Genomic DNA, 11,882 nt, shown 5'->3' on the forward strand with positions numbered 1-11,882 from the left:
TATCTGTTATAGATCCATATAAATAAATCGTATCCGATCGGCTTACTATATCACTTAGCAGTCATAGGAAAGATCAGTAAAAACGATGATTTATATTCCTAGATGTTTTAAATTCATTGCGAAATTTTGGGGTTTCATAGTTTTCTATATATACATAATCTTATCAAAAATGGATCACTATATCATACAGCTGTCATAGATAAAATAAAAAGGTAGAGTATTTGTTTTTATGGATATTTTTATAAAAAATGCATTTGCATGGACTTTGCTCAGCTTCCATATAAGAACTTTATGATATGATATTGACCTATTGGAAAAACCTCACAATAATACTGCTACTATTAAATACCTGTAGCAAAGAGCTTTGCGAGGGTATTAAATATTCGGCATGCCGCATAACTGTTATTTATATATTTTTGTAATTCAATTGATATGGTTAAGTACCCAGGTATATATAAATATATGTAAATTAAACGTGCAATTATTGCATATTTAATAATTTAAAGAATTTATAGCAATTCGTTTCAGTAGCACGTAGCACAGTGTAAGCAATAATAATAATAATAGTAGGATTTGTAATTAAAATTAAATGTAAGATTTATTTGAAACAAATAACTGTGTTATTACATTGAATATACTCTTATGCCTGCTTTTTTGTTGTTTACTTTGTAGAAATAAACAATTACTTAAATATATAATTTAATAGTATTTTATGTATTAACTACATATACATCATATTTTTTTATTTTAGCGCATTTAGAAAACAGAAAAATAAAATTAAGAATTATAATTTTTTTATTTTTTTATGCGCTTTTATATTTTTAACTTTTTTTTTATTTTTTTCTCGCATATTTTTTTAAATATTTAAACTTTACTTATTTAAGTTTATAACTAGAATTTTACATTTGACATTAGAAAAAAAGGAAAATTTATATTTTATTTTATTTATTTATGCAAAAATCTATATTATTAACAATATATATAGATATATATATATATAAGTTCTGGTACTCAATTAATAAAATGTTTGCACTTTTAATTATTTATTTTTAAAGCCTGTTTCTCGCTTCTATCTCAAAAATTGTTTTTTTTTTATTTTTAATAATTTTAGACTCGTTTTTTTTCTTGGAAATTGAAAATAAAATATTGAAAAACTCTGGTACATAGATTTTGCATGTGTGGATTATATAGAGAATAAGACTTTATCTTGACTTGATTTTTTTTCCTTTTGTATGACAATTTCCTAACTATTTATGCATAAATATATACATAGATATACATATATATACTTACATACACATATACATATATATATATATATATGTATATATATATTTAGCTATGTTTTTGTAAAAAATTTTGAGTTCGTTTTTTTTTCTTTTTGATTTACAATTTATTTTATCTTTTGTGTGTTTTCGTTAAGTTTTGTCGTCTGTGTGGAGCGCAGCTTGTTCCTATATATAGACTCAGTATATATATATATTTAGATTTGTGATACTGGAAATTAGTTGATTTTGATAACTGCTTTTCGGTATATTCGAACAAAATGTGGAGGCTAGAAATGTTTTTTTTTGTGTTTTGTTTTGTAATTTTTATTGTTATCGATTAACGATAACTGCATAAACGATAACTCGCACGCTTAAATACTAGTAATTGCTTCGACGGCACGTAAGGGTAAATTTCGATACATCTATATATATACATATATATAGATACATATATATACATATATAGATAGTTGTTTATCAGTTATAAATAGTTGGTAAATTGTAGCTTTTATTTTACAGGAATTTCTTGTTTTGTGTGTTGCTCCTTCTTCTGCTTCTTCTTCCTCTCCTTTTTTATATAGAACAGTAATTTGGTCGTAGGTCTAAGACACTTTTTGGTTTTTAATCCTTTTTCTTTTATATTCCTTTCATCATATAAATAAATACATATACATGTGTTTGTTATATACAGAAAAGTAGATTTATATATATATATACATATATATATATATATATTGTAAGTAGTTGTAGTAGGTATTTTCGTGACTTATGTGCGTATTTAAGTAAAATCTGAGACTCGCTGTAAAACATATATATCTATATATAAGATTAGGTAAGGGCGGGTTCTTGGGGTTAATTTTGGGTTTCTTGTGGAGGTCTAGTGTTTAAAAGGGCTTTCTGTCGTACACTTAATGTCTAGGGGTTTTCTTGTTATTAGCTAGCTACACAAAGCACAGACGAATGACGGGGTTTGTTGGGGAAGCATAACAAAAGGGGGACGGGCAGGACGAGGAGTGTGTACAAAAGACTAGCATGGACGAACGCTTACAACTAGCTTATGTGTATCTGTATGTGTGTGTGTGATGTGTGTGTGCGTGTTAACTTGGCTTGATTTGACTTAGAAGAAAAACTTGCGCACTTCCTCATCCAAATCGCTGGAGTCAACAAGTTCATCTATAACACTCGGCACAAGTAGCTCAATCACCTCCAAATCCTTTTTATCCTTTTCGCTAGCTGCTGCTTCTGCTGCTGCTGCTGCGGCTTCTGCTGCTGCTGCTGTTGTCTGCTGCACATCGACGGAGCTGGAGCTGGAGGCTAACAATGCATCATATGTATCCTCAAGCAGCACGCCGCTCTCGATGGCCGCAACAGCCTCCTCATAGTATCAGTTGAGGTCGCGACGAAAGCTATCCTCGATGCTGGGATCGGCAATCATTATAGGATTCTGATCGGACAATATTTGCAGGCCAGCCACATCCATTTGCCCCAGGTCCAGATCTAACGTATCGAAAATCCTATTGAAATCCGTATTCGATGAGTAATCGCTAAATATTATCGAGGGTATATTGGCTGTGGTGGGCGTATGGCTTTGCTGCTGTTGCTGCTGCTGCTGGTGGTGGTGCTGCTGTTGTTGGTGATGCTGCAGGTGTTGCTGATGTTGCTGATGATTCATAATCATGTTGGAGTTGCAGGCATTGCCCACTGGCGAGCTGCTCGAGAGCGGCGAGTTCGAGTGGTGCGGCGAATGCATCGGTGAGTGGTGCGGCGATTGGTGCAGCGACAGCGACAATTGTTGCTGCGGTGATGGCGCCTGCGTCGACATCGGTATGGGCAGCGGAGAGCTCGGACAGCCCAGTCCAGGCGATGGCACTGGCGACGCGACCAGCGGCTCAACCACGCCACCAACACCGTTGCTGTTGTTGTTGTGGTGCTGGCTATCCACGCCGGGTCCATTTAAGCTAGGTCCACCATTATGCGTGGCTGAGCCGTTGCTGTTGTTGTTGAGAAGTTGTTGCTGCTGCTGCTGCTGTTGCTGCTGCTGCTGCTGCTGGTTGCTGATGCGTCGCAGATTGTTGTTGTTGGCGCTGGCCTCGGGACTGCCGCTCAGCTCATTGAAGTCGATCAGCTTATTTTGCGCCTGCTCCTGCTGATTGAAGCCATTCACCGATGTTGTCCCCGCAGCAGCAGCATTTGCCGTAAAGTCATCAAAATCGAGGGCAACAAAGTTGTTGGCGAAACTTTGCTGCTCCGGCGACGAGTTGCTGTCGCCCAGCGAGAAGTTCTCAAAATGATTGTGAAACGAGGGATTCAGACTATTGTAGGCCGCATCAAAGCCGCCCGCCAGCTGTTGCTGCTGTTGCTGCTGCAGTTGTTGCTGCTGCTGCTGTTGTTGTTGCTGCTGCTGCTGCGGCTGGTGTTGCACACGTATGGGGCTGGCCGGCGCGCTGGTATGCAGCTCGCTGCCCGAGACACTGCTAAGCAGACCTGGCGAGGAGCGTGGACTAGACGGATTGGCTGGCTGGCGATAGTCGGTTAAGTTGCCAGCAACAGTGGCGCTGCCATTGTTGTCGCCCAGGCGACTGAACGATAGGTGAGGCGAACAGCTGTTGCTGCTGCTGCTGTTGTTTGGCGGCTGGGCGACGACGGCGGCTGACGTTGGCGAATGCTGTTGCTGATGGTACGGCGATGGCGGCCCAGCGGGACTAAACGGACTGGGCGACTGATCCCGTTCGCGTCGTTGATTGTGCGGCGACATGACAGGCGAAAGTGTTTGTTGCAACTGTTGCTGCTGCTGCTGTTGCTGCTGTTGTTGCTGCTGCTGCTGCTGCTGCTGTTGCTGTGGTGTTGCGTAATGCTGCAGTGCTGTGAGATTTGGCAGGGAGCCGGTATTGGCATAGCTGGCCTGCTCCTGCAATGGCCTGAACAAAGAGTTGGCGAATTTGGCGTTATATGGCGGATGCAACTGTTGCTGTTGCTGCTGTTGTTGCTGTTGCTGCTGCTGTTGTTGTTGCTGCTGCTGTTGTTGTTGCTGTTGCAACTGTTGTTGCTGCTGCTGCAATTGCAGCTGTTGCTGTTGTGCTTGCGGCTGTTGCTGTTGATGCATGTGCAGCTGTTGCATGTTGTGCTGATGCTGCTGCAACTGTTGCAGCTGCAGCTGATGCGGCTGCAACAGCGGCGTCTTTCTCCTCTGCGCCTGCGGACTGAAGCTGCGTCCAATTTGATGCGGCGAATGAGATCGTTGGCCATGCGGCGACTGTTGCTGCTGCTGCTGCTGTTGCTGTTGCTGCTGTGCATAGTTGGCGTGCAGCGTGTTCATGTCGTTGCCAAAGCCACCTTCTGCTGCCATTGCCATGTTGAGGCTCTGATGCAGCGCCGAATCTGAATTGGAGCGACGCCAATTTGTGTCCATGGGCGGACTCAAATAGAGGTTCTGTTGTGTGCCATTGTTGTTGTTGTTGTTGTTGTTGTTGCCATTGCCAGTGGCACTGCCGCTGCTAGGGTTGCTGTTGTTGCTGCTGCCGCTGACGTTGGGCAAGCCCATGGCATTGATCAGCGCCGTCGAGCTGCTGCCATAGGGCGAACGATCCTGCTTACGTTCCGATTGCCGTCGCAGTGGACCAACGCCCATGCTCCGGCCGCGCGATTCACGATACGCAGTGGGTGAGCCTCCACCACCTCCACCTCCACCTCCACCTCCACCTCCACCTCCACCACCACCTCCGCCCCCTCCCGCACCGGCTATGCCATCTGGCGAGGCACCGCCGCTGGCCCCGCTGCCATTGCCGCTGCCCGTGCCATTGCCCGCATTGCCACCTGGCGATGCATTGCTCGAGCCGCCACTCTCTGGCCCGCCCAGACAGCACTCCAATATCTTTTGATTCACCTGCGTCTCATCCATTTTGGTGGCATACACCTCCTTCATAATCCGCTCAAATTCCGCTGTGCCCTCGGCCTGCTTCTGCTTCTGCAGCGCAATCTTCTCGCTAAACTTACGCGGATTTGCCATGGCTTCTCTCTGCTGCTGCTACTGCTGCTGTCGCTGTTTCCTTCTGCTGTCCTTGGCCTGCGCCTGTGCTTACTTTCTGTGAATTGAAGTTAGTTTTAAATATAGATAAAAGTTGGCTATTTCTGGGAAGGGCTTTTGGGGTCTGACGAGGAACGTTCATTTTGTTTTGCTCTGCTACGCTTTACTATCTCGAGCGCATCGATTCAAGTTTCTCGCTGCCATGGTCGAGTCGAGTACCTTGAAGAGAAGGGTGCTTGGGGCATATCTAGACAAGGTCAAGTCGCATTTCGAATACTCTTCTGAATTATACAAGTAGGGTAATTGGGCTCTTTTATGGTTTGCCATGATTTATGTATGATCTGATCAGATTGTATGTCTATGCGAGGGTGGTTTATAGGATTTACGCTAAAATATATATTTTGAAATTGAGGGATTGATGATGAGATATATTATATATATACAATGATATGATATATATAACCGTTGCTGATATATAAATATATATTTTTCTGATCAAATAATTTTTTGGAAATATGACCTCAAGTTTATAAAATTATAAATATAAATTTATATAGGAAAAAAAAATAATATTAAAAAAAAAATTGATTGAATAAAAATGAATTTGTCAAGTCAATAAACACCAATTCGCATACATATAATACAATATCTATGTAATATTATATTTAAATATTATATCTGGGAATAATATAATACAAATAAATAAAATAAATGACCACTATTGATTGTGAAATAAAATATATATTTATAACTGTGTATATATGAGTAATAATGGCTATAAGGTCATATATTCTAAGAATCAGATGATGAATAATGATCTAGAACATCAAGTTATGCAGATGTGTTCATGAAAATAGTAGCAATTCATAAAGTGCTAAATTTTGTTAACTTGTCTTACTCAAGCTCTGAATTGCATTTGTTTCTAAGATTCTAACAAATTATTCTGTGCTATATATAGCTACACTGCATATAAGTCCAGGTCTTTGTTTTTCTGGGCTCTGCCAACTGGTTGTACAGGCGGCTATACCCTACAGCCAGCTGCTTAGGGTATTGCTTATGTTTTGGCCTGCTCTTGGCTTTATCAATGTGTCAGCTGATAAGGCAGATAGTTGGCCTAACAAATCAGACATAGCAGTGCGGTAACCTCGTATTCGCCTCTATCTCCCTCTCCCTCTCCCTCTATCTCTCTCTCTCACACACACACACTATCTCTCTCGCTCCCATTGTCTTCAGTATTTGAGCATTTCTCAGCGATTTATTGCATAACCCAAAGTGATATGTAAAAGGGCGGGAAAATAGCATTCGTCGCAAAAGTAAACAATGGATTTATAGTTCTTTGGAACTGTCTCAGATATACTCTATATCAACATTATATATATATAGCATGTGTATATAAGTATGGCTGTAGGGGACCCAACCTGCAGCTGCATTATGCAAATGGAAAAATGGAAGTCGATTGCGTAGCAAACGAAATAAATTTGCATTAATCGTCATTCGCGAAGGGGGCAAAGGTTTGTACGCGAGACTCTTCGCGCAACACGTGAAGGGCATTCAGTGGGTCTGCTTAACCTTTTCCATATCGAGTAGGGCATTCAAACCAGTTGTGCAGCTTCTGGCCAACTTGATGAGCCGGTGAAGAGTATAAAGATTTGACAACTTTATGGCAGTTCGCTGAAGACAAGACACGTCCATACACACGCACCCGCACATACACACACACACACATACCTGGCTTTATCTCAGTTTTTATACAAAAATAAGGAAAACATGTGAATAAATGATAGAGCAATCGAGCCATGAAGTCATGCGTTGTCGGATGAATTGTTATCTGCGGATTGGGCATAGATCTTGAATCGTTCTCGTGACTAAAATATTTATACCATATACATATATATTGCTGATAAATCAGTGCACAGGCGACATTGTGGGTGGGCTATAAATAATTATAAGGCTCAACAGTTTCGTTAAGTAATGCGCGACTTGCAACTTTCAATTGGTCTATCTCGCCCACGCTCACTCTCCATCTCTTTCCCTTAATCTGCCTCTCTCTATAAATAGTATTGATAATCAGATTTATTTGTTTATGGTCGTCAAATAAGTATTAAGTATATGTGTACTGATATTTATTTAAACTTTGTGCTTTTATTGTTATTTAAAATGAGGTTCGCGGAGGTTAGACGGCAGACTAGAGTATCGGAATATTAAAATACTCAATATGAATTATAGTAAACGCACTAAAATTATAATACTACATTTATCATAAACTCAGATTATCAAAGTAATAGCGGAAAAAGACGAGGATACTAAATTACTAGAATTTTATACTAAAACTACTAAAATACCGCATTAGTAAAATCTTAGAAGATAAAATACTGAATTATTAGAACTTTAGACAACAACAAAATATTAGAATACTAAATAACTGAAACGTTAGAACACTAAAATACTAGTAAACTGAATTAGTATTATATTGGCATACTAGAATATTCTATATTCTAATACCAAGATATTAAAAAGTAATATATTTCCATACCAAAGTATACCAGAATTTAATAATACTATTAGTAATACTGCTTTAGCGCTAGAATAGTTTCTCAAAATAAAAAATCTTATTGATTTAATAGAACGACTTTTCTCAAGTTAACAATAAAATACGGTTAGAATACTCCATTTGCTTGACAACTGAAATCTCTATTGCTTTGACCAGCTGTGAATCTATGAATTATTCAGACTGGCGTCAGCGACAAATACTTCAGATATACATCACGTCTAACTAGAGTAGTTAATTATGGTATTTTTCTAGTAGATTTGAGCTACTTAAATATAGTACATATGCATGAACTTTACTTTTCTAGCTAACCAGCTCCAATGCCAGTTGTTTTTTCAAGCTAATTTCCTATTTTCAAGTTTCAGCTGTGGCTGTGGCTGTTTTCCAATATCCCCGCTCACTCCTAAAGCACAAAAAACCCCATTAATAATTTATGAGCCAATAGAGTTTATAAGTTTTCTTACGCTTGGATGGTATATTTACATATATTGGTTTTTTTTTCTTTCTAAAAACCCAAAAACCTGCCTGAAAATCAATTTCCCAGCTAGCGATCAGGCGGCAGTTCGAGCTAAATGTCAAACAGGCAGAATGACTAACAAGTCGGAAGTGTTGGCCGAGAGACGAATTTGGCTTAAAGCTATTGGTTCAAAGCTGATTGGCGATTCAGCTCAGATGCAAAGGAATTCCATAAGCAGTAGACCTAAGCCTCTCCCTTTCTCTCCTCTCTCATCCATCTCTTCATATGACCAGCTGTTGCAGCTGATGTGCGGCTGTCAGAGGGGGACAGCAGCAAGCCATAAATAGAAGGCGCACAACAACAACAACGGAATCATTCCCACGAATCGATAATGACATTTAATAATGATTTAATAACCGAAACGATAAAAATTTACTTAGGCTCAGGGTTGCTCTGTGTGGGCAGTTGGAGCTACCTATCCCCCCACCTACCTGGCGGGCCCTTGGCTGGGTCTGTTCTGTTCTTATCAGTTGCTTTATCGGCGCGCGCGCCATGGAATTTTTGAATAATTTTGCACTGTTTGTTTGAACACGCGAGGGGGTGGACAAGGGAGAGCTTCACAGCAACTATGTGAGTGAGAGTAGGCCCGCATGTCCGAAAAGAAATAAAAAAAAACAAAAAAAAAGTGGCGGCCGGCTGCAAAACAAAACGAACGCTGCAAAAAGGGGGAGGGGGACAGGCAGTCAAGAGGGCTTCCTTTTTTTTCTACTTACTTGTCAAGCGCGCGCTATGAAAACAAAATCAGTTGCTCTCGCTCACGCTCGCACGCTGCCTCTGTTATGTGTGGTGTAGCAGCAGCAGTCGCTCTCTCGAGCGGCAATTCTCTCACACTCTCTCACTATGCCAACTAGCTGGCAACTCCAATTGGTGGCCGATTGGCAAATTTAATAATTTTGTCGTTGGGTTATTGTTATTGTTGTTGTAGTTTCTTAATTAAAATAAGTGTGTATTAAACTATGATGGCTCTGTTATGGCTGTATATATAAATATATATGTGTATATATATATATATATATGTATGTATATGCGTGTATTAATGCGTGTAAATATTATAGATGTATTTTTTGGCGCTTTTTTCTACGTTTCCAGCTGCTGTTTTGTTTGCTCTAAGCTCAAAGTTTTTTTTTGTTCTACTGCGTCTTCTTCTTCACGCTAAAAAACTTGTCAGCCGTTTTTATATATTTGTTGTGCGCGTCGACTGATAAAACCAGATTTTATTTTGCGTTCTGCTTGAAAATTGATTTCTAATTTGAGTTTTGAGCGCTGCTGCTGCTGCTATTCCAGTTGGGAATTTTTGTTAATGGCCGCGCGCGCAAGATTTTTGTGCTGCTGTTGCTTCTTCTTCTATTTGTGATTTTTGTTGTTGTTTGCTCACTCACACAAACACGTACACATATATAGAGGGGCACACTCGCACACACACACGCATACGCGCGCGTTTATTGTTTTAACGCACAACTACGACGTTTTTTATTTTGTATTTTGCGCTCAGCTGCTTGGGCACAATTTCGTTGTTGGTGTTCTTGTTGTTGTTGTTGCTTTTTGCGTTACCAACGAAATGAAAAACTTTTGTTGCGCCTTTGACCTCTTTTCACACCGAGACGTCAACTGCGGCTGCGGCAGCGGCAGCGACACTTTAAATAACTGTACGTTGTTGTTGTTGATTTTGCTGTTGTTAGTGCCAATTGGTCCAGTTTGTAGTTGCAATTGGTTGTTGCATGGATTACAGCACGCAGCTTGACTAGTTGACCGCGTTGTTCTATTGCAGCGACACTTTCAAGTAGTTGCTTTCAATTGCTCTAGTTGGGATGCCAATTGGGGTTCTTAGTAGGGAATTACAGTACGCAGCTGCTCTAGTTGGACACTAGCGGACTGTGCACGTTACCGTTATTGTATTGCATTTCCTTGTTATATATTTCTGTATGTATATATGTATTTGTACTGGTTTGTATGTATGTAAATTTAGCTAGTGCTCCGATTTGGCTTTTTGTTGTTTCTTTTTTCACCAAAAACCAAGCACACACACACACGCTCACACACACACGCGCGCACACACACACACATACGCAAAGGCGCTTTCATGTGTGTGTGTATTATGTACACACACGTATTATGTATGTTATTTTCGTTGCACCGCACTCGCACAAACTTATCATCACGATTCGACTGCTGCTGCTGCTGCTGTCGTTTCTTCTTCTTCGTTCATCTTCGTCGTCTTTTCTTATAATTTTTGTTCTTCTTTTATATTTTATTTTTATTTGTCTGGTGTCGTCTTCATATGTACATATATTCGCTGCACTTTTACTCTCGCACGAACGCAATTTGTTGTTAACGCGCCATGCAATTGCGCACAGTTATCGTTGCGTTGTTTTTTTAACAAAATTTATCGCATTTGTTTTGTTATTTTCACTTTTTTTCTTATTAGATTTCTGGTTTAGCAGCAGTGACTAAGAATACACTAAAATTGGTCAAGCGCGTGGAACGGAACTGGTTTGCCACGGAGCTGGCACTATGAGTGTATTTCATAAATATTCCCGCTAGATGGCGCTTGCGAGTATACGTTCAGCGTCGCTCAACAGCGCCGCAACTGTTGAGTTTTTTCGAATATATTAAATTTGTTGAGAAATTGTTTATAATTTATTAAATTAAAAGTAAGGAAATATTTCAATTATTATTAAGTAAATATTAAACAGAACTATTAGTTGTATAGCTATGTTTTGTTACATAAAGTTGATTTGCTTAAGCATTCATTGGCTAGCACACATACACGCACGCACGCATGCAAATTGCATTGCCTGTGTGTGTGTGTATATATGTGTATGTGTGTGTGAGTGTGTGGCATCCACTGCTCGTACGCCTGTTTCCTTTTCCGTTAACATTTTGTGTCTGGTTTCCGGCATTTTTGTGCGCCATTTAAAATTGTTTCCCAAGATACAAATCTCTAGCTATCTAACTCCCTCTCCCTCTCACTCTTTCTCTCTTACGCTTTTTCCCTTGAATGCCAATTGCAGGCAAATTGGCGCCCAAGGCTCAACATTTAAGTTCAGCCAAGGCAACAGACAACAACAACGACGGCAATTGAGTGAAGGCAAATTGAAATCGTGATGGACCTATCTATTGCCACGAGTAAATAGCAGAAATTATTATTTCGACATTTGAATTAATTAAATGGAATGCAGAAATGGCCAAGCACAGGAAAAAGTGGCGGAAAATCAAACTAAAAGTCAACAAAAGGCGAGTGAGAAAAGAGTAACGGCAAAAAGCGAGCCTGGCGAGAAGACTCTACCTTATATGAGAGGGTAGTCTGAGCAGTTTGTTAACTTAAAAAAGTGAATATAAAAATTATTTAAATAAAATAATGTTTTCGAAATATTTTTCACTCCACTTAAATAATGTTTATATAAATATAATTATAAATATATATATTACTTATATTTCATTGGAACGTAGAGAATCCGTTATTCTTGTTGTCATTTATAAGGCTTTCATTTCCAATCAGAATCCACTTTGGGCTTACCTTAAGCA

The 11,882-nt window shown here is 39.7% G+C and overlaps 1 protein-coding gene across 1 annotated transcript; it reads right to left on the reverse strand.

Moving 5' to 3' along the window:
* Positions 1 to 1,986: 1,986 nt before the first annotated feature.
* On the reverse strand, positions 1,987 to 10,313 carry LOC111601059 (putative uncharacterized protein DDB_G0271606). The gene is given in 3 exon segments (XM_023317478.2): positions 1,987 to 4,278; positions 4,348 to 5,350; positions 9,071 to 10,313. Coding segments are annotated over 2 exon segments (2,820 nt in total). The 5' UTR covers positions 5,275 to 5,350; positions 9,071 to 10,313; the 3' UTR covers positions 1,987 to 2,385.
* Positions 10,314 to 11,882: the final 1,569 nt, after the last annotated feature.

Source organism: Drosophila hydei, unplaced genomic scaffold (assembly GCF_003285905.1).
Source record: "Drosophila hydei strain 15085-1641.00,03,60 unplaced genomic scaffold, DhydRS2 tig00008135-arrow-pilon, whole genome shotgun sequence".
Lineage (NCBI taxonomy): Eukaryota > Metazoa > Arthropoda > Insecta > Diptera > Drosophilidae > Drosophila > Drosophila hydei.